The 24,162-nt window shown below is 29.7% G+C and overlaps 1 protein-coding gene across 9 annotated transcripts in view; it reads right to left on the minus strand.

Annotated features, from left to right (window-relative positions):
* Window positions 1-24,162, minus strand: part of Syt7 (Synaptotagmin 7) — an 870,553-nt gene that overhangs the window by 39,198 nt on the left and 807,193 nt on the right. For 6 of the 9 annotated variants that reach the window (XM_076398165.1, XM_076398164.1, XM_076398167.1 and 3 more), the window contains 2 exons: window positions 22,437-22,578; window positions 2,497-2,637 (listed from right to left, as the gene is read on the minus strand). In XM_076398165.1, coding sequence (XP_076254280.1) covers window positions 2,497-2,637; window positions 22,437-22,578 — 283 coding nt within the window. Of the gene's footprint in view, window positions 1-2,496; window positions 2,638-9,438; window positions 9,496-22,436; window positions 22,579-24,162 lie in introns of those variants that run through there. The other 3 variants (XM_076398163.1, XM_076398170.1, XM_076398171.1) reach the window with 2 other exon arrangements.

Raw genomic sequence — 24,162 nt, forward strand, 5'->3', positions numbered from 1 at the left:
ATTGAATCGAAATCTCCGGGGCTGAACAGAAACAAATATGAATTTTCGTTTTTGTTTTGGTTTTATCAAGATGGGAATATAATGGGAGGAGACAGTTTACGATGTTATTACAATTTCTTAAAGAATTCTGAAGTCGCCATACATCAAAATATTATACGAGTTTTAATTAACCGACTTTAAGGGAAGTTGATCTATATAGTCTATCCAAAATAGCAGCGAACTCACGTCATCAATATATATATATATATATATATATATATATATTGTATTACCTATTTCAGTTAGTAAAATCGTTTTAATATCAGACAATGTTTTTCTTCTCATTTTATTCTAGTGGAAAAGAAACATAATGCAGTCTGGTGCGTCCAAACATATAACCGGCAAGTTGGGTAGACAAATATGTGTATTGACATAAGAGGTTATAAATTGGCAAATGTTCTTTTAGCGTTTTGTCTGTTTTGATAAATATAAAATCGCTGCTTAATATTTGTGATTACTTTGATATGAAAGTTAATAAATAGTCGAACAGAAAAAGATTACGTGTCTATGTAATGAGAGCCCTTCTTACCACTAAAATGCGTTAGAGTCGTAAGTAGTCATGCTATTGAATATTAAGTTGCTGGGGTTTTTATTGGAAATATTTTTAATATGTCATGCCTTGATATTAGCTCTATGCGAGATTAGATTAATACATAATTTAATACAATTATTTCATAGATAACTGTTACTCTATAAACTATCCATAAAAAACCCAGGGATACGCAGCTCTTTGAGGGATGTAAGTCATCCCTTCATACACTGTTAAGAAATATACGTTTTTAATATTGCCAAGATAACCCACAAAGAGGTCTAAAGGAACTAACAATATTGATATTAAGAGAATAAAGTTTTCAAAAGCATATAATAAAATGAAGGAATATTTCTTACTTCAATTTGTGTATAGAGATAGATATTTCAAAATGAAATATTAGGCCACCTTCGACAGGACGCTAATAAAAATAGTTTAAATAGAATAAAAGTTGATGAAAAAAGGTAACAGTTAGAGTAACATGTCATTGGGGTTTGTTATTCAGAATATATTTTTCTAACCCATTGCAGATATATTGTTCATCGTGATACAAGCAAGAATGGTTTTATTCCTGGAGCTGAGTTCGTGTCCAGGTCCAAGAGCGACTACAATAAAGAAATAACCATACGTTTTTATCCTGATTTGAAAATCAGTTAAAGAATCCTGTTAAAGAACTGAGAGGAAACATCAGTTATTGTAATAGGCAATGCATTATACCGTAGCATTCTACTAGTGAAGAAGATTCCAACAAGTGTCAAAGGCTGTAATTAAGGAATGACTTAAGGCATAACTTAATTTAGTTTTTAAGATACTACCCTGAAGAGTGAAGTATTTCAAATTGTTATTTGGTGAATGTAAATAAACTGTTTTATGTAATTTACTTTTTTAGAAATAGGTCTTGAAAATGATACAAAATATAGCCACAGAGTATAACGTTTATGGGTGTTAAAGAATTACTACAATAGACCTACAGGTCGAGAAAGATATGTAAATAAGAACTGTTTGGGTATGTGGAAAGGATTGTTTACAATAACATCTTTCGGTTGCGTTCAAATTGGAATTGTGAACTAGTGTTAGATTGGAAATTAACAGCGTAGTTATTGATCTGAATAGTAGCTCAGAAAGTGACAGTAACTGAATGAAATTTTATGGATGTGGGATTATGATTTAATGCTGACAATTCCAAGACAGGATGATGAGAGTGGAAGCATCTAAAGGTGAGTATATAATTATTACAGGATAACTGTAGAAAATCGTATTATAGAGTAGAGAAGATTTATGTATTATTTCGGATTTTCCTAATAGATGACTTTGAAGTCATACCATAGCGTCTTTGAAAGGAACAAGTCGATGGAATATTGCTATGGGTTGAAATATAAATCATAAGTACAGCTCGACACGTAATTTCGTTAATATTAATTTCAATTTAGTTTAAAATGACTTCAATTAAAATTATATAACAAGATATTTAATAATTAAGTTATCGAAGATCTAAAACGATTAATGTATCTAGAGTTATGCATATTACAAATGTTTCTCATTGTTACTTCCTATATATTTTGAAGGAAGTTTCAATTCTTCTTAAGAAACTAAATTTTAGTAATTACATTAGCTAATTATAACTAGTATAGAACTTTTATTCTAGCTTTTAATGTTTTAAATATTGCGCCATATTCTGTGGTATGTTAAATGCGAAAAATACATTTATAGTGGTTATCCGAAATTGCTTGCAATTTCCACTAAACGGCTTCGGGCAATTGCGGCTTATCTTTGAAATTCTCTCCTATTTTACCCATTTTTACAGGATTTTTTATTTGGAGTAATTACTTCAATTTTCAGATAGCACAATTTTTCCGCAACTATTTCTGACGTGGTCAATTTCGTTGTTCACCTACACGCCATAAAAATAAATAAATTCAAGCACTTACCTGCATAATTTTTAGAATAAGTGTTGTATTTTGGAAGTCGTATTCCAAGCAGAAGTGAATTTGGCCAACATTTTCTGATGGTTCTGAATTATCAATGTACATATCCACTAATGATATTGAGCGACTTTGAAGGAAAGCCATCTGAAACAAAAACAATAAACCTTGTTTTAGTATATCGTCATTGCGGAGTCGACTCATCGAAAATATTGCTTATATATATATATATATATATATATATATATATATATATATATATATATATATACATATATATATATATATATATATATATATATATATATATATATATATATATACATATATATATATATATATATATATATATATATATATATATATATATATATATTGTTTTAGGATAATATAGATCGAGAATATTATTTTCAATTTTTAGGTGTCAATTACAGACTGATTGATTAATTAGAGTGTTAAAATTAATTATAACGTAATTTTATTAAGCTAACATTAGCTTATTAAACAGCATTGATGCGTCGATAATATTTAATTAAATTATGATCTAAGGCAAGTTTTAATTATTAATAGATTTATAGACTGTTATATATAATTTTTTCGTAATATTTTGTACACACTTTTAAATTACTATAGAGTTTCTAAAGCGTTTTCTGTCGACAAAAACAGAGTTCAGGCAGATTTTTAATTATAATTTAGTTACTATTCGGGATATCTCTAGTTGTGTAAAGGTCTTCGTCAAATAAGAAATATCCACAAAAATTATTATGTTTTGCAGGAGAATCTTTTAAGCATTTTAAAATTTGAGTTGTAACTAGATATATTAGTAAAATCATTTGTCATTATCAATATTACCTGACATTAGAATCATCTCTCGTGATAATTACCGATTCTTGTTAGATTTCATGTGTATTTTTAATATATGTGCATTTACCATTGTTATTGAAAATTCACACGCTTAGAATATGATTTATTTATTTTATCATTTTATGTAATTATTCATTGATGTCCGTTTTTTTTGTACCATCAAATTAGATTTGTTTGTTCGTAAATTAATTTTGTGTATATCACAAAATTATATTATTATTTTTGCATTGTTTAGGCTCGACATCGAGTCCAAACTGATCAATTGTTAGTAGTTAAAATAATATTTTAAATAGATTTAGGCAGGTATTAAGCTAAATTATGTGTATATAGTAGAATATAAAATACGTGTAGTATATAGGTTAAATCAGTTTTTGTCTATTTTTATTTAGTTATTACAACGGTAATTATGGAAATGTTATTACATTATTTTAAAACGTTTCTTTTTTCTGTTAAAAATCTAAGTTTGACTACTTTTTACTTTTTAGTGATTTCCTTATTTATTTTTTGAAGTCGGTTCAATTTTTTTGTTAAAACTATTTAATTTTTCTGGTTTTAGTGTTAGATATTTACCTAATAAATTACGCAGTTATTTTATTAAGTATTTCAATGGATACTCCAAGTAAAAGTGCAGGAAAAATATTGATTGAATGAAAATAAGGAACGTTTCTTTCCCTGGGGTCCGATACCTAGTCTAGGTGATCTGAGACATGTTCTAATCAAACTAGAATAAAAAAAACTTAACGTTCTAATCATTACACCAGAGAAATAGTTGCCTACAATGTTTCTACGACTTCTCGTATGATATGGTTAGTGCTTAAAAAGCAACATTATAACAATATACACCAATATCTGATTATTTTAGATAAAAAACATGTGAAAACATTGTACGTGCCTTTAAAATTTGGGGGTTTCCCTCGATTTCTCCCCCTTCCCCTCATCAGATCCTAACTTGATTTCAATGGTACCACTTCCGAAGTGCACTACTTCGGATAAAAAAATTATTTTGAAAATCGGTCCATAAATCGAAGGAGAAATCGGCGAACATACACTAAGAAAAAATATACAGCCGAACATAGAACCTCCTCCTTTTTTGAAGTCGGTTAAAAAATGGTAGATACAAGAACATTAGTTAACTTTTAATCTCTAAATCTATATAGTTATTACAACATAACACTTGAAAGTTTACTCTACTCAGATAGTTCCATTATTAATCTAAAATATATTTGAGACTTTATATTAATTGCCTTTAGCCTGGCGATTTGTTACCGCGGCATGACAACGCCTAAGCCGTGAGCGTATTTGTGCAGACGTGGTCCAACTGAATGTAATTTGTTTGCCTTATTACATTAAACAAACTTTTTCAATTAGCGGCGATAAAATTAATTTTACTAATAGCTTTTTGAGTCTCATCGCGACTGAATTTATTTCCGCGATGTAAAATGGAATGGTACGGGACACTCTTAAGTAAACTCCCATATATCTTGACTAGGAAATATATAATTTAATGTTATATTAAATTCTTCATTGCTCGCTGTTTTTTTTTTCAGTTTGCTCATACGATTATTGAGTGTTTGTTTATAAATGAGTTTATGAGCAAATACGAATATCAAAAATGGTATGTAGGGGTTATTCTTGGTAATAAGATTGTTTATATCATTGTGATCTTAAACAATCAATGAAGTTTGACAGGAATTTTATGTCATAACTCAATCAGATGACAATTTTCTTCAAATGTAATTGTTATTTCAGGCAAATCATTTATATACAGTATGTCCAAATCTCAAAGTACTATAATTAAACCAAAAATAATTATCGAAAAATTAAAAAGTTGGTAACTTATTTTTTATCTTTTATATAAAATATCCCTCAAATATATTTCATCCATTATTAAACCATCAAGGTCAAACCTTTGGGCTGTAACAATATTTAATGTCTTTAATCCAATTTCAAGAAAAAAATTCTTTTTTCTAAAAAATATAATAATTATCTATTAAAGTTAGTACTAGATATTTTTGTTTATAGAACTTCTTTCTGTATAGGAAGTCAAATTGTATAGAGTATATTTCAACAATTTAAAATGATTAATAAAAGTTAAACCAAAAGAACACTTAATAATTCATTATTTAATCGAAATTATATTCTTTACTAAAGAGTATAATTTCTAAATAAACCTGAACTAAAATCATTTTACATTATCTATATACAAAATATCTAGCTTCCACACAGATTTCGAAAAATAACTTACTAAATGTCTATACTAAGAACAGAAGGATATTTCTATCCAATATGTAAGAAAACATTACACCTATTCTTCAGAAGTTTTCAACTAGTTCATAAATATTATCAATGTACTTGGTACATTTATATGGGCCTATAAATTAACTTTATTTATATTTACAACAGATGATGTTACTGTGTATTAAATAGCATTGGGTACATTTGTAACCAACCTGTAACCAAATATGAATAAAATGCTTTTTAGTACGTTGAAAATGTCTGAATTTTTACCGAGTAAATCGCATTTGAGTGAAGTTTTACTATTTTACTTTAAGGGTCATCGAATACTGTGTGAAGCTTATGCCCATCATGCCCCTTTGATTACAACATGTAACTACTGATTTCGGTCTAGATAGAAAGAAGAATTGAAATTGAACATATTCTAATTCAATATTTTCAATTGCTTGAAGAACATGGGAATGATCCAAAAGCTTGGATGGATATTTCGTGACATGTGAATTGATGCCAAGAGATGTTGAAAGTGGTTTTGTCGTTGTGTCAAATGCTGGTGTAATGCCAAAATCGTTACTGGCGATGAAAAGTGGATTCATTGCAATAACTCTAAGTGAATGGGGCCACCTGGCGAGTAGGGCCTCAACATCACCGAATGAATAGCCGAAATACGAGTAAAGATACGATAATGTTATTCTTCAGCATGACAAACTCGACCACATGTTGCAAAATCGGCGAAACTATACTTGGAAACATTAAAATGGGAAGTGCTGTATTTTCCAGACTTTGCTACTTCTATCTGTATAGTCAGCGTTTGACTATCTGTCTGAGTACTTACTTTATGAAGATATCACAAAAAGTGAGTCGATTCATGAATATCTTCAAAATATACACCTGTTACCTGTTAAGATCGTATAATTAAATTGGACCTAATTGGACATTAATGGACAATACTTTTTCTACAATAAAGCTTCAAATGAAAAAAAAATCTTTAAAAACTAATTTATAGACTTAATTATGATATTTAATTAATAATACACGCTAATTTGTTTTAAATAGTATTGAAATAAATAATTTGTTTTATAAATTATGTATTGTTAATATATTTAAATAATGTGTTAGCTATAGGATCAAAATATAATTAACAAAAACATATATAATATACATATATAACATTCTAAACACAATGTAATATGAATAAAAATAGGTGATCTTAAAATAGAACGACAAAACCTAATTAGAGCTACAGCTAATCTATAAATTTAAATAATATATAACTGGATAATACTAGGTCAGTTATGGCTAACTTCTTTTATATTACTATCCATACACCTAGGGATATGCAGCTCTTTGTAAGCCATCCCTTCATACACTGTTAAGAAATATACGTTTTTAATAATGTCAAGATAACCTATAAAGAGATCTAATGAACATATATACCAATATTGATGTTAAGAGAATAAAGTTTTTAAAAGAATAAAATAAAATGAAGAAATATTTCCTACTTCAACTTGTGCCTATTTAAAAATCAAAAATATTAGTATCATTATACGTTAATAACCTTTATAATAAGACTCATAACCATATTATCATAGTTTAATTAATTTTTTACAAGTTCACGCTTATATTGTGAAATCTATTAAATCGTTAATACCAAATTCTTAAACAATTTTCGCATATTTAATTATGTTATGTAATAGATGTGATATAATAGAGATCGAAATAATTAATAGCTGCAGATCTACTAACTTGATCGGAGTTAATGTATTTTTTTATAATTTTAATTAGTAAAGTATATGTGTTCATTTGTATATGGCACCTAAGAACTCAATTAAACTTGCATGTTTAAAGAGCATTCGGTGAATAATTTAGGATTATTTTTTTGCTTCATTTCTAATTATGAACTAAATATGTGATGACTGGTTCTAAAAGGGTCTTATTATTTGCATTTGTTGGTCATGTATACATTGCTGACATGATATGATTTTATTAATATAATTATGTACTGTCAAAGACTCTTTAATTCATATTTATAAATAAAACTGTTAGTTTGTAGGAATTATTTCAAATGTTTTGGGCCCTAACAATGTCAGTGATCAACAGTTATTTTAAGGATTGGGGAATAAAATAATATTCAACTGATACTACTAAAAACAAAAGGTATCTGTGATTGAAACATAGATGATGGGAAGTTTTTCGTGACCGAAGAATCGGACGTAATACTTATCCATTATTGAAATGGATTAACTGTAATTACGATCTATGTAGGAAACTGTATTCTTTTAAAAAGAACAGGAAATATATTGGATGGCGAATATGTGAGTATCAAAAAGGCAAAATGCTCACAGAATTCAACTGTGTCCTGTGTTAAACGTTATATTAAATAATATTTCTTTCTTGAACTTCATCAAGAATAATTTCCAAAGATAATTTATATTCATAAAGTTATCTATACTAAATTATACATATACATTTTAGGTCTGACAATAGTAAAAAACACCTGTTCAAGCTATTTTCTCTATCAAAGTCTCATCAAGAAATGTACCTTCTTCATTTGTTTCTTAATTGCATCCAATTAAGAAACATTGCAAGTACTATATTTTAATTTTCATTATACTAAACACATTTCTTTGGCAAATTGTACTTATATTTTCGCATATATTATAGAGTACCTTTGGTATCAAAATTTAATTTAAATCAATCGTACTTTTTTAGAAAAAAAGTCTAATATAACGTTAGCATTTCAGAAGAGTAAGAAAGCAATTTTTATTCAATTTGTACTCATATTGAAGCCAAATAAATGCGTGTAACATCATATAGAATTTATTACGTTTAATTTTTATGAGCAATAAAAAAAATCAACTTCAGTGACATTCTAAATATCTTTATGTAAGAATAATAGTACTATGACAGTTTTATGAGAACATCGTATTTGTCTCGCAGGAAGAAAATATAAGCAGTAACACTTTAAGATGATTTTTGTTTTCAACAGGTGTAACATTTTCATTGGCAGACAATGTTATTAGCTTGAGAATACACCCGCGAAAGCTGAAAATAAATCAATCGATATATCGCGTCGACATGAAGTTGCTGCTGTTTAGGGACAGTCCTGAGTAAGTTTACGTGTTGCCGGTTGTTGTGGTTGTGGATATAAAATGTATTAAAACTTTAGATTTCGAATCTGTTATTGTATACTTTTTTATACTGTTATGAAACATATGAGATTGTATATTTTCTAAATGTTTTCCATTATATCATATACACCAAGATATGGTATATTTTTAACGAGGGTTTTGTTCAACATCAGCAGTAAGCCTCTGAATATTTGCATTTGGTATACTGTAGCGCTATAATTTAAAAAAAAACTTTTTTAATTGCTGGCTTATCAATGAGAGTACGTGCTCGTATTGTACCATAAATTCTTATTTGCTTGACTGATATGGGACCCATCATTTCCATAAGAAATACATATTTGTGAAACTTCCAGCTGAATCGTAAGGTACTATCGAGAAGAGCTTACCATTTCACAAATTTGTCAAAACCTTTGTGCTAATAAGTAAGTTTTATAAAACACAATATCGGTACAAACACTGTTTCTTGTGTTTGGATATTTTCCGCGTTGGAATTCGCTTAAAAACGTAGTGGTGATTCTGTTCTTTACCAGCAGTTATTAGTAAAATGTGTTGTGCCTCATAGTACTCACATCTTAATTATTGTCACTTGATAAATGAGTTTTCATTCTTTAAATTGATAATTTAACGAAAATTAAACAATACCTTACATTTTATTGGAAGCAATACCTTATATCCCCTACATTTTCAATACCACTCAACTATAGATATAATAATTACATACCTTACATTCATTGGTTAGAGTAAATCTACCCGATATCGTTTAACCTGCGTATCGTGAAGCCCGAATGGACACTAGATTCTGACTTCGCCACAGTGCATTGCAGTCGATTTTAATTAAACTAACCTGGACATGTTTTGTTTTTAGCGATCAAATCATTCTCATGCTTTGCCACCAGGAAATTGAAAACTAAATAAGTTGTTCTAGTCTAACAGAATAAATTGCACTCTAGACGGATATTAGATCACTAAAGAAAATTTACTTGGCCTAGCTTCCTTGACTTGAATAAATCACTAAATAATGAGTTATCAGGGTCTTTTTTTGGTAAAGTCTATTTATTTTTTCCTCGTTTTTAACGAGCTAAAAATGCATCGATTTTTATTTTTACTATTTTTGTCATCTTTACAGGGAGCAAACTTCGAAAGACATCGAAAGGTCATGAGCAATTGATCGGAATAATGACTAGCTGGACGGGTCATCACCTGGAGAATAGGGATTAATATGGACTTTTACCACCTTTTTGAGCCGCCGTTTTTTTGAAATATTTCGGCTATTTTATATTCTTTAATATAGAAATATTCTATTATTGCACAGTTATAGTTTTTGCGTATACAACATCAAAACTCACGTTCTAAGGTATAACAGTTTTGCTTTTTTTGGACTGGAGATTTGATACCTTATCTGACCAGCAACTATATATCCAATTTTTGTAAGATAGGATGGGGCAAAAGTCCCGCTACTATTTTGATTGGGCGCCATCCTGGTTATGTGATGTTTAGCTCAGTTTCGTTTTAACCATTGTGTTGTCTCAACGTTCAAATTTTATTATGGATAAATGCGCCACAAGATCGAACAGAAATGAAAATAAAACGGGTCAAAGCAAAATTTAACTTTGGTTCATTGGGGCACTCTTGGCAAGACAATAACAAAAAAAAAGAGTAAAGACAAAACAATTGATGGAAAAAGGTAAAAGTTACAATAGCATTTGATTAGGTTTTGTCGGTCATAATATTTATTAATAATTAATTGCAGATATATTATTGTTCATGTAGGAAATGAGAATGGCTTTATTCCTGGTGCAGAATTAGTGTTTTCCTACAAGTTCAAGGGCGATTAGCAACAAACCACAACCTGTTTTTCTAATGGGTTGGTTTGGTTTGGTTTTGTTATGGTTTGAAAATCGATTGTTAAAGACACTGGCGGAACCATCAGTCAACAATAGCATCAACAAAGGCTGTAATGAAGGAATAACCATTTAAAATTCTTACTAGGTAAATATAAATGAAAGGTTCCATTGCGTTTTCTGCAATTTACTTTTTTTAGAAATAAGTTCGAAAAAAGATATACAGTAAATTGGATGGCTGAACAATATGGTCACATCACTATCACTGTATAAGCAATCCAGTCGAGTTGATATGGGGGGTAGTAGAGAATTGTTATAATAGACATGCTGGTTGAGAAGGATGTTCCATCAAGAACATAACCATAACACCTTCGGTTTGGATGAACTCGATAAGACATAAAAAGGAAGAAATTGAAAAATGGTGGTATCCTGAACATGATGACTTGGACAGTGACTCGGAAAGAGAAAGTGACTAAAGGAAACTTTCAGGATATGTGATAATGCTGTGCAATGCTGGAAATTCCTGAGGCAGAGTGATGAGAGCGGAAACAACTAAAGATATGCACATAATTGATAGAATATAACTGTAGAAAATGGTATTGTAGAGCGTGAAAGATTTGTGTATACAGATATGATTGTAATTGTTCAAAATTAAACATGACCACTAGGAATGAATACAAACTGTTTTGTAGATATGGTAAATGTATTAGGCAGAATTTAGTGATTAATTTTATCAAAAAATAGTGTACACAGGTAGTAGCAGAAGACAAAAAATACAGTGATATCAAGATGACTTAACAGGTAGACACACCATCGAAGGAAACAAGAAATTAAAAAGGTAAATATGCTCTGTAATACATTACTTCAATATATCATTGTTAATTAGGTGGATTAGGCCTCCAGGGGATATCACGCGCGGAAAAAACGCGCCTAGAACTCTACCTCATGGGTGGTGTGGAAAAGAGATCAATGTAAATATAATGAAACAACTCTAAGCTACAAATAATTATACCTGTGTTCTTAATTGTAATTTTAAGTCCTTCGATAACATATGCATCAGATATATTATAATGTTAAACTAAATATGTTTGATAACATTTTTGTTCAATTATTTTATTTAGATTCGAATTTTGTTGTATCTCAAAGCCAAACTGAACTAAAACTAAGAGTTGAAGCGGCAACATTGCGACGTTTTGTCGTTACAAATTTGGATGACGTATGTACAGAATAGCTTAAAAACTAAAACTAAAATAATAATATATAAAAAAGCTTCTTTAAGTTTTCACCAGTCCTGTCGACATTGTTACCTCAGGGCGTCGAATATCGGTAACATTCGGTATTCAAACTCATAAAAGCCAACAACCTCCGGTAATCTATCCTTGAAATTTTAAAATTCTCCCCACGGATATCCTTTATTATAATATTTCTTTCATAATTCTGCCCCTCTAACTACAGATTTTACTTCAGTGTGGAACGACTCGCTGGCGACACATTGTTTTGCATGACAAAAAGCATTATTACTTAAATTACTTTCGTAAATTATTAAAGTTGTTTTGAATGTTCGTCCTCGATCTTGAAGTATAAATTGTGTTCCATGGGGAAACGAATGCTCTTCGGTTTCAGTTTCGGCTTATTCGATCGAGATTTCGATTTAGATGGTCGCGTTTTATTTGGGCAACTGGCGAGGAACCGGTTTGATTTGTGGTTGATTCCAGTAAAAGTGCAATATTCTTTTTACGAGGGTTGTTCAAATATGATCGAGACAAATACCCTGACAGGTTTATTTTTTATTGAAAAAATTTGCAAAAATTCACAGTTTTTCTAGGTATTTCCCCTCACTGGTTACGTATTTTGTCCATCTTTCCGGAAGTTTTTTCAATAAATCTATAAATGGTTTTCACGTGTGTATTTAGACGGTTCGAGTAGTATGCAGCATTAATGGAATGTTGGGTGCGTAGGAAACCGACGTACAACACTCCCCGCCGGTCCCAGAACACAGTTCGCAGAACCTTACCCTCGGACATCTTTGACATTCCTCATCTTTGGTTTCATTACTCCCAAATAATTTACTTTGTTTTACTCTCTCTCTGATTCCTATATCTTTCTTGTCTTCGTGTCACCTGACTGTTATTAAGGTGTTAGTTGTCTTTATTTTGCTATGTTTTATATATTATTCAACGCAATTCTAATGTAGGAAACCTTTCTTCTGCCATTAATTACCAAAATATTTGGAATGGGAGATTGGATGAAATCATCGTAAAAATCACCATCAATTATGATTGGTACTTTTAAACTGATGGATGAATGAAAAACGCTAAAAGGACTATTAGAAAGCTCGACCATTTGCTGTAAAATTCTTGAAGACCTATATTGCTTAAATGCTTAAATGAGCCAGTAATAACTCATCGTCTTATTTATATTTTAGATTAAAAAATGGAAAATGATGAGTTGTGGATAACTTTAAAATAAAAGAATTCAAAAAACCTTCGGAATGTGTTGAATTTATTGAAAAAAATGTGTATTTGGGAGGAGACTAGTGGGTGTAATTAAAAACCCTAATTATTTTCACTGAATAGGTAATGTAAATGAACTTTTTTCATATTTTTTTTGTTCCAATTGATGTGTAGATTTCTTTACAATGTTTCTCTCGAAAAAATATGTGTCCCTAGCGACATAACGTTATTTTGTGCCTTATATTTATATAAAAAACATTTCGTTCTGAAAACATGTATATTAAAATCTCAAAATTTCATTTAAATCCATAAAGTAGTTTTCCAGAAAAACATTTTTAAAAACGATATAACCTTTTAGAGCGCCAAGGCATAACTTCTTAAATATATTACACTATAAAATGGTTCTTCTATACGGATGTTTCCTAAACTACTTGAAATAATTGAATGAGTTTCTTGAAAAAGGGAAATAAAAAAGGATATAACAGTTTTACCTTATTTCTGTTTGTGGTAATACCACCTTGATATTGCTTAGCATTACGTTTCATTTCAATAAATTGGTTGGAACACGTTAACCTGCAGCATTATTTTTTTTTACAGAAAGAAAGCAGCATTATTTGGAAATGTTATGAGGAAACGGAGAAACAAAGATTTAACAAATAATAGTGGCATTTTTTGAACAGAAATTGTGACGATAAATAAAGTAATGCTATTAGTAATTTATTTTGAATTATTCTTCTTTTTGTATCGATTCACTTTTTCTATTTCTTATTATATATATATATATATATATATATATATATATATATATATATATATATATATATATATCTATCCTGAACATGTTTTAGATCGATTGAAATTTGTTCAGTGATTGACTTGGACAGTGACTCGGAAAGGGAAAGTGACTAAAGGAAACTTTCAGGAAATGTGATAATGCTGTGCAATGCAGGAAATTCCTGAGGCAGAGTGATGAGAGCGGAAACAACTAAAGATATGCACATAATTGATAGAATATAACTGTAGAAAATGGTATTGTAGAGCGTGAAAGATTTGTGTATACAGATATGATTGTAATTGTTCAAAATTAAACATGACCACTAGGAATGAATACAAACTGTTTTGTAGATATGGTAAATGTATTAGGCAGAATTTAGTGATTAATTTTATCAAAAATAGTGTGCACAGGTAGTAGCAGAAGACATACAGTGATATCAAGATGACTTAACAAGTAAACACACCATCGAAAGAAACAAGAAATTAAAAAGGTAAATATGCTCTCTGATGAAAGTAAAATACATTACTTCAATATATAATTGTTAATTAGGTCGATTAGGCCTCCAGGGGATATCACTATTAGGGATAATGCTATTAGTAATTTATTTTGAATTATTCTTCTTTTTGTATCGATTCACTTTTTCTATTTCTTATTATATATATATATATATATATATATATATATATATATATATATATATATATATATATATATATATATATATATATATATATATATATATATTGAGCACTCTCTAATCTGGCACAAAGTTGAACCACTGTTGACCATCATGTTAACATGATTTCTAAATACTGCAGACTTACAAATGTTCTGTGTCGAAATTTAAAGTTATTATAATGGTTAGTGTAATCGCATGAGAAAATGGAAACAATATGGATGCACTATTGTCTTCTTAATATTTAAAAAGCGTTAACTGATTGCGTTTAACTGCGCTCTATAAAAAATAAAACGATAAAAAATCTTCTTATAAGGAAAAACCTTGTGAATTTGCCACTGTCAGAAGGATATATTAATATATTTCTGAAAAAACTGTTTCTCTTAGCCAGATTGAAGACTTATAGAGTGATCTGTTGCTAAATATTGTTGTTAATTAAGATATGCATATTTTAGAAGATATATTATGTCGTTCAGTTTATCATAATGGTAATTTATTCAATTTTTGTGACATTTTTGGGGCATCTATATCTATTTCAAATATACTAAAATGCTGTCAGACAAGGTAATACTCAAAATGAATTAAATTGTCACAAATAAATTACAATTTATGCCAGTTTCTACCAAGAACTACGTATTTATACACCTGTCATGTTAGATTCTCAATTTAAAATCAACCCATTTCACCAATTATAAGTACAAGTACTCTGTAATGAAATTATTAAAATTTTAATTGACTTGAAATTCCATTTAGAGATTTTATTTTACTTCGAAAAATGTCATCGTGATATGTAAAATTTCAGAAGAAAATAACAATTTTATTATTAAAATAATAACTAGATAAAAATAGTTTGATTTCAAGAGGATAAGGTCGATTACCTCACAATCAAGATTGCAGTGATATTTAATCGAATTGTAGTAGTAACTAGTGGTTACAGTTCAAGATAAATAATATTAAGTTCACTAGATAATATATTTAAAAATTCTATCATATATCTGGTATAACTTTTGATGTACGAGTTTTTCTTTAAATGTCGAGGAATGCGTCGATTCTTTCGTGGTTTCTATGTTTCTTGGAATCTTTTTTCATACAAAATGGCTAGAGTTGATTTTATTATTAATTGCTGGTAACAACAATCGAAAAAACTTACGATCTATCTTATATCAATAAAGAATATTAGTCTATAAAGCTAATAGACAGGAAATACTTTTAGATACACAGGAAAGCGGAACTATATAATAAAACTGTTTAGCTTCAAGCTTGAAGCAAGATAAATTGGATTAGAAACAGTATCGTCAGTTTAAAGCAGAAGATGTAAGTTACATTAACACTAACAATACAAGCGCAGAAGATCGAAGAAAAGTTATTTCAGCTTATGACCTATTAGATATGGTATTTAATAATAAAGGATTTTCGCTTGACGTTACTAATATTAGCAAGCATTTCCAGTGAATATGATGTTTAATCTATACTTTGAGTTACTAAATGTGAATTAATGGTAGTTGCTGATGAAAGTCTAAAAGCTTCTTTGTTAAAGAATACGTCATACAAACTGTTAGAAGGGATTCAGCGAAAATATGATGGCGACTTATGGTATTAGTGATTATTAAAATTGAAAAAATGTAATAACTAAGTTGTTAGAGAAATCTATATATAGGAATTGATGGTATTTTGAAGCAAATTATTGTCGATTTTAGTAAAAATCCTTATTTTATTTAAATTCCATTCCAATAAGCATAACTATATATTTCTACTATCGACACATATTGTTTTCCACTGGCATTAACAACATCAATTTTCATAAGCTGACACCTATTATAGCCTACACGAAAATTTCCACGGAGTTCCTCAGATTATACATATTTATTACATATATTCATGCAACATCGGTCTCATAGATTGGCAGAAGGAGAAGCGTACAGTACATTTACCATTGACAATGCCTCACATTGTTGCACATCAAGGGTCTGATCAGAAAGGGTCTGATTTACACTGACAGACATCCAACATATAGTTTTAGAGCGGATTGTGTTTGTGTTGAGTGTTTGAGTTTAAACAGAATCGTGTAACTTTGAGTGTAGAGTAAAATATGTATGGTTTATGTCGTGTTTATTAATATGTGACGTGACGATATAATTTTAGAGTTATAATTTAATTTTAGAAAATACAGCATGGAGATTTCTGTAAAATAATCCGAATAAAAATGAAATTTTCCGGACAATATATTTTATATATTAGGGTTGTCCAATAAGTATCAACCCTGAGCCTAGATAGTGTTGTAAGTTTGAAGTATTCTTTTCAATCAATATATATCTAGAATATGTTTTAATGGCTAAAATGTTGTAAGCCTAAATTAACTTAATCCTGTCAAAGTCGGAAACTTACAACCCTCGTATGTATACAAAGAATAGTAGCTCAAAATGTCTGTTCAATGTCTTACATATTTTAGTAACATTAGCTATTAATATATACATAATTTATTAATCTTTATTTTAGAAAAAATGGCTGGTAATTATATACCGCTATAAGAAAATTACTAAATATACCTGAACATTTTTCTTGTCGCAATATATTAATATATATTCATATATTAACCTAGTTTATGACGTTAACTATAAAAAGACGGAGTGATTAAAAATGGCTGAACTTTTTCCTGCGTTGTTTAGAGTAAAATATTATGTCCTTTATAAATTATTGCTGTACGTATATTGATTTAAAATCACCCTTCAATGTATCATAAAACTAGAAAAATAATTAATATTCAGTTAATAGGTCAAATATTGTGTTGGTAGGAAAGTAAGTTTTTGTGTTTTATTAGTTCATTGAAAAGTTCTAGTTATCAATATTTGGCGTACTCATTCAATTTAAAAGGGTTAAATTAAACAACAAATTGGATAGATTTTTTACAATCATTTGCAAAATTATGATCCATGGAAAGAAATTGAAAATTGTCTCATACTCATGGAAAGGGCATTGGAACAGTTTATATTAGTGTTGGGAACTATAGACTGAAATTGACTATCGACTGTTTAGTAATTGACTACTTTTTATTATCGACTATTTCGGTCGTACTTTTAATTACTATTTTTGGTTCTACTTGTTTCATTCGACTGATTTTTAATGTTCTGGTTCTGTCGTCCTAGTTGCGACCTTGACAAAAATGTACCTAATTTATTTCTACTTAGATTTATATATAGTATATGTAGTTTTATGATTTTTTTGGTAGTTTGCTTGTAAATAACAATATATTGTATATTAATATTATAGCATTTTGTTACAATATTGTTCAATATTCTTAATGTAATAGGGTAAAAAGTTTAAAATTGTGAATTATATAAATAGTAAAATACTTTTGACTGTTTTTATGGCAATAATAGGTAATATTTGGATTACTCTTTCGATTTTTGTTACAAAATATTTCCGTTCAGATCATGTTTGATTATGACATGGATTAGTTTTTTCTTACATGATTTTATGGTTATTGAACATTTTTAGTTTTTAGGTTTTGTTTAAATTTTATTGTGTATATTTATTATAGTATATTATTTAAAAGTACAAAAATACAATAAAACATTTGTGGGGTATTATTCCATTCCATAGAAAAATTCTATTCCTCTTTGCAGATCGACAGAACATTCAAATATAAAAGTAATTCTGCTTCGTTTAAAATTGAATTATAAATTGCATGTTATGTGTTATAATTATAATAGGATTCAGTAATTGTTTTTTCCTTTTCTTTTTTAAATTTAGTTCGTGAAGGAAATTATACATCTCCGTCTCGCTTATACTACCGTTGGAAAATATAAACACATATAAAATTAACTGCGACTGTTTTGCGACTATCGACTGTTTCGACTGTTTTTAGTCTATAGTTCCCAACGCTAGTTTATATAATAAACATTAAGGTATCATCTACTATGCTCTGTATACATATATTTTCAGTCAATTTTATGTAATATTAACATTTTATCAGAAATAATAGACTTTTGTCTTCCATTTTGGCAACATTTCAAACAAACAGAAGAGAAATTTTGTTCGTTATACATACTCAGTTTAACAATCTCCATTATACTTAATCAGAAATTTCAAACAGTACGTTAAAACAGTTATTTACAGTAAAATACGATATCTAACTTTAGTGGAGCTATACACGAGTCCAGCTGATTTGTGCCATCTTTATTTTACCCCTCACTATGAACATTAAATCAAAATCCGCTCCATTATCGACTTTACAGATACCTAAACAACTTCAATATCAAATTTCTACTAGCCGATACGCTCAGTTTTCAGTATAATGGGGTAACAAAGGTATTGTGCGAGAGACATGGATGAAATATTAAAATGGATACATTTAGAATGGTTATCGATACTTTGCGATATATATTTATATATATACATATAATATTTTTTGTTCGAAGCTACATAATAGGTCAATTGAAAAGTCTCCGCCCAACCATAGTAAGACACATTTTTTTGGCCAAATTAGTTTTTTTAATTAACATAATTCCCTTCAAGAGTAATACATTGATTCTAGCGACCCTCCAACTTTCAGTTTCAGTTTCGGTGATCATCTCTTCATTCGACGAAAATTTCTTCACAGGGGGCCAGATCTGGAGAATGAGTTGGATGAGGAAGCAATTTCAAGCCCAATTCATGGATTTTTGCTATTGTTTTCAATAACCTCTGACACGGTGCATTGTCTTGGTGAAGCAGCACTTTTTTTTTCTTCAAATGCGGCCGTTTTTCGGCGATTTCGTTCTTCAAACGGTCTAATAACACTATGTAATAGCCATTGTTGATGGTCCTTCCTTTTTCAAGGTACTCAATGAAAATTATTCCATGCGCATCCCAAAATACAGACGCCATAACCTTCCCAGCCGACTGTTGCGTTTTCCCACGTTTTGGAGTGGGTTCATCGTGCGCAGTGCAATGTAATGACTGTCGATTGGACTTCAGAGTGAAATAATGGAGCCATTTTTCATCCATTGTCACATATCGACAAAAAAAATCGGGTTTATTATGCTTGATCATCTTCAAAGACTGCTCGGAATCATCAACTCGTTGTTGCTTTTGGTCAAAAGTGAGCTCGCACCCACTTTGCACAGAGCTTTCTCATACCCAAATATTCGTGAATTATATGATGTACACGTTCAGTTGATAGCTTTAAAGTGTCTGCTATTTCATTCAATTTCAATTTACGGTTATTTACAAATATTTTGTCGATCTTTTGAATGTTTTCATCGGTAACAACCTCTTTTGGGCATCCACTCTGTTCACCGTCTTCGGTTCTCATTTCACCACGTCTAAACTTAGCATACCAATCCTTGATGGTTGATTTTCCTGGGCCAGTGTCCTCGGTACCAAGCCAAGTTTTTGCTTCAACTGTATTTTTTCCCTTCAAAAAGCAATATTTTATCATCACGCGAAATTCCTTTTTATCAATTTTTTCACAATAACAATAACATTTTTTCACAATAATAAGTTGCTTCACTCAAAATGCTATAATTCACAAAGTAATGATCCGATAGCTGTCAATTTTATACACACATCTTTGAGGGTCAGGGCTAACTAAAAAAACATATGGATTTAATTCTAGTAGCGCCATCTATGTGTCAGGCCGGGGACTTTTGAATTGATCTGTTACATGTAATGGTTTGCATATTATTTCCTTGCATGTAAATTGGGTTTCAGCATACAGGAAATATTAATATTGGTTAATTAAAAATATTTTATTCCTTTTAAATAAAATAAATGCTAATATTTTATATGAAATTAAGATGAAAGTAGTACAAATGTATGAATAAAGCATGTATTTACACAGTACAAATGTTTTAATGTCTATCTGTCATAATAACTAAAACTTAATTCTACTATATTTTTAACTTTGTTTACATTTGTTGTTTTAATATGCATGAAAATCGTACAAGATATTCAAGTGAGGTTTTAAAAAACTCGAAAAAATACAAGTCGAGAAGAACAACGTTAAATATATGGTGTAATTTACCATGAGAATAAATATTTGATATAATAAGAAAGTACATAAAAAATAATCGAAAATTTTTGCATGTACAATAAATCCATCTAGCTCAAGCTCCGTACAATCCAAATATGAATATTTTTGGAAACTTGTAAGCTGTGTCTGTTAATAACAAAACACCACTCTCGAGCTCCCCGTCTGTATTATGTTGCGTTTCATCTTAATTACCGTCTTTTAATTTTTCACCCTCGATGAATTAAATTTTGTTTCCTCTGATCGTAATATAATAGAAGCCAATTTTATGGTCGGCCGAAACCTCGGCGTAATTAAATTATACGTCAAGGTCGATCGAAACGGGCGAATATTTAATCACGACCTAATTTAAACACTAACATTATTATCTCACGGTCTTTGTGCTTCGGTGTTTCGCAATAACAGCGACCGAAGACCGAATTGGGCTAGGTTTTGTTTCTCACATTTAATCGGATATAAAATTTATTAGATATCGATATTCGATTTTGATAATTATAAAATAGGCGGCAGTTGGCAGCAGGAAGAATGCGAATAAACATTAATATAAACAAGATGTTGTGAAAAATAATTTTTAAACATTATCCATAAACACATGTAAGAATTTACGATATACGATCATGCTGGCAAGGACTGAATAAATCAGAAATTAATAAAATACAATGTAGGAATGTTAATAGAAAATACATATACCAGTATTCATTTAACAAATCAGGAAAGAAGAAAATGTACCATGATATCTTCATGTAGGACAATTTGTGACGATATATGAATAGAGAATCTAAAGGAACTGAAGGAGTTATAGAAGAATAACACCACTAAATTCACCAGAGTATAAAATAAATGTTAAAATAAAACTAATTTATTTTGAACAACTTTGAAAAGAATTGAAATATCAGCAAAACCAAAACCTGTAATTATACAGAAGGAGAAAAAAAGAATATACAATAAATAAAGGAGTAAAATAAAGAGAAATATATATGTAGAGAATATTCAATAATTAAAAGAGGTAAATAATTAAGGAAAATTAGCAAAAGAAGGATAAAAAGTCGAACTGAAAATAAACAAAGGAACACAAATATAGCGTCAGTCGTCATAAAATATCACGAACATAATGATGTCAACAGTAAACATTGGAAATCAAATATTATAAGAAGCTGACGAGTTTAAGTACATAAAATCAGAAACTGGAGACAGAGAGATAGAAATAAAAGATGTATAATTAGAACAAACAAATTATTCAATGGATACAAAGAGTTATTAATAAGAAATACTATTATATAAATAGAGTTTTTTAAGGAACAATACAGAAATGAAAAGAGGAAGATGAAAAATGAAGACGAATTGTGGTATGAAATTGTTTCAATAATAACTTAGCAAAGAAATTAAATATAGAGAAAGTCATACATTTTTCGATACAAAAAAAGCATTGTTAAAAAGTAAACATATATGAAAGAAGACAAAAATAAGGAAATATAAAACTGCAATACGAACAATAATAATGAATGATCCAGAGAACCTTGACATGACTACAACAAAATAAGTCAAAGGAAAATTAACAATAGACAGTACAATACAAAGGGAGCTATTAATCTGAGAAAAAAGTAGATGTAACTGTAGGAAGAAAAATAATGAACAAAATATCTGGGGCATAAATTACAGATATAATAATCTGTTTATGTATTCTTTTTCTTCTTCTTTATTTAACATATTACGAGTTCAAATAATTTCTTGAGATTTGTACCGTATAAATAACTTTTTATTCTGATGAATGTTTCATACTTTCATATCTCGCACAATACCTCCGAAGTACTTAGGATAGGATATAACGAATAACACGTTTTAGTCCGAAATATACCAAAAATTATCTCTTAGATATGGAAGCTGATCTGTGTCATTGTTAGCGCAAAACGTGTTACTCGTTTTTGACACTTAACAATCTAGCAAGAAACAATAATCATGCTTACATCCTGGCTTACCGACGGATGGTCCCCCTTGACATTTTGCAGGGCTTTGTTGGCGGGAGCTGTGGGCGTACGAGCTTCGGGGGGCACCAGAGCCCCTGCGCTGCTTCCTGCAGGTGATTTTGCCTGAGGACTTCCTGTAGTCCTGTAATAAATCAAAATTAACGATAAATTAACAAATTTTTACGTGCTTAGTTTGAAACTATATATACTCGTATATATAGTTTCAAACTATATATATATATATATATAAAAACTATATATATATATATATAATACACATTTAATTAAAAATAATGGTTAAAGTTAGATATTGAATTAAGACAATAATAATATCTAACCAAGGTCATATAATCCGGTAATTATCGGCTGATTTAAGCTTTGTTGGATCTCTGTTTATATTATATGTATTGGTTTAAAAGTCCATTTCCAGGACAATATTTTGTGTCATTTGTTGGGGTAATCGAATTACCAAGAACACTTTAAAATTATTCCAAAAAAATTCATATAGGTTTTTTCTTCTAATATTATTCCTTTGTAATATGATTACAAAGAATAATATTAAAAAGACTCAAGGTTAAGCTACAAGATCGATGAAATAGTTTTTCATCAAATTTTTATTTTATTTTTGTTTTTAAATTTATTTATTAAAATAAAATAATTTATTTACTATTTGACTTTAATATGACTTAACCTACTAACAAACAACTACAACTCAGATATCTCCTACTGGATCACCTAGTGCTTAAATAGCAAAATCAGAAAGGTTTTTCCCTTTGAGACGTCTAATGAGATTATGAAGATTTGGAACCCTGGATGCTTCCGTGTTGACGTGTTTCTGGACTCTTCTCTGATGCAAATCGGATATCCTTCTGATAGTGTCCGTAACCATATGAATTTCTAGGTCGTAATGGAGGTCACAAAGGCGGACATGTCAAGGTGCATTCACAATATACTTCAGCACCTTATTTTGGAACCTCTGAATAACTTGGACATTGGAGTCCGGCGCAGCCCCGTAGCTGAATTCCATAGCTCCACACTAGTTTCAACCAATACATTTTCCTGGACTTGATGTTGAGTTAATCGCGCCACCTTTTTTATAAGCTCAGATAATTGTCATACCAAGGTATTTTGCTGTGTTGCCATATGGAATTTGCATGTCGTTAATAAAGACACTTATTCAATGAGTGTAGATTCAGTGACTGTAAAGAGGCGTTAGGAAAAGCATATTAATTGTAGAGCAGACTAGGTTTACGTAAGTGTAGATATATTTATATAAGTAACATTTTAGAAATCCAGAAGAATCTAACATTGCTTATATTTAGTATTATCACCCATTAGATGCCACCCAAGGCTTTAGTTATTATGTTTCCTAATAGTAAAGTGTTCTCAACAGTATCCAGTTAAGATTCTTCAAATACTTGGGATTAGTAATAAAGGTAAAGTCTTCTGTTTTTATGTATAGAGATTACTAATACAATTAACAAGTGCTTTCTTGTACCAGATTTAGTTCTTTTGCTAAATTTAATTACGTTAGGCAGTCTATTTTAAAGATATATCTGTAATTATGTCGCATTCAGGAATATATGTTAATTTTCACACTGTGTGCCTCTTTTGTTGCGTTTTTCGAAACAAAAAAGTTATGAATAAACAAGCTTTATTAAAACGTACCCTGATAACGTTCGCCGGCGAGTCATTTTCTGATATACAACCGTAGATAAATTGCCGC

This window comes from Rhynchophorus ferrugineus, unplaced genomic scaffold, assembly GCF_030347505.1.
Source record: "Rhynchophorus ferrugineus isolate W39M unplaced genomic scaffold, kcgeb_rfMv2 rfM3, whole genome shotgun sequence".
In the NCBI taxonomy this organism is placed as follows: Eukaryota; Metazoa; Arthropoda; class Insecta; order Coleoptera; family Curculionidae; genus Rhynchophorus; species Rhynchophorus ferrugineus.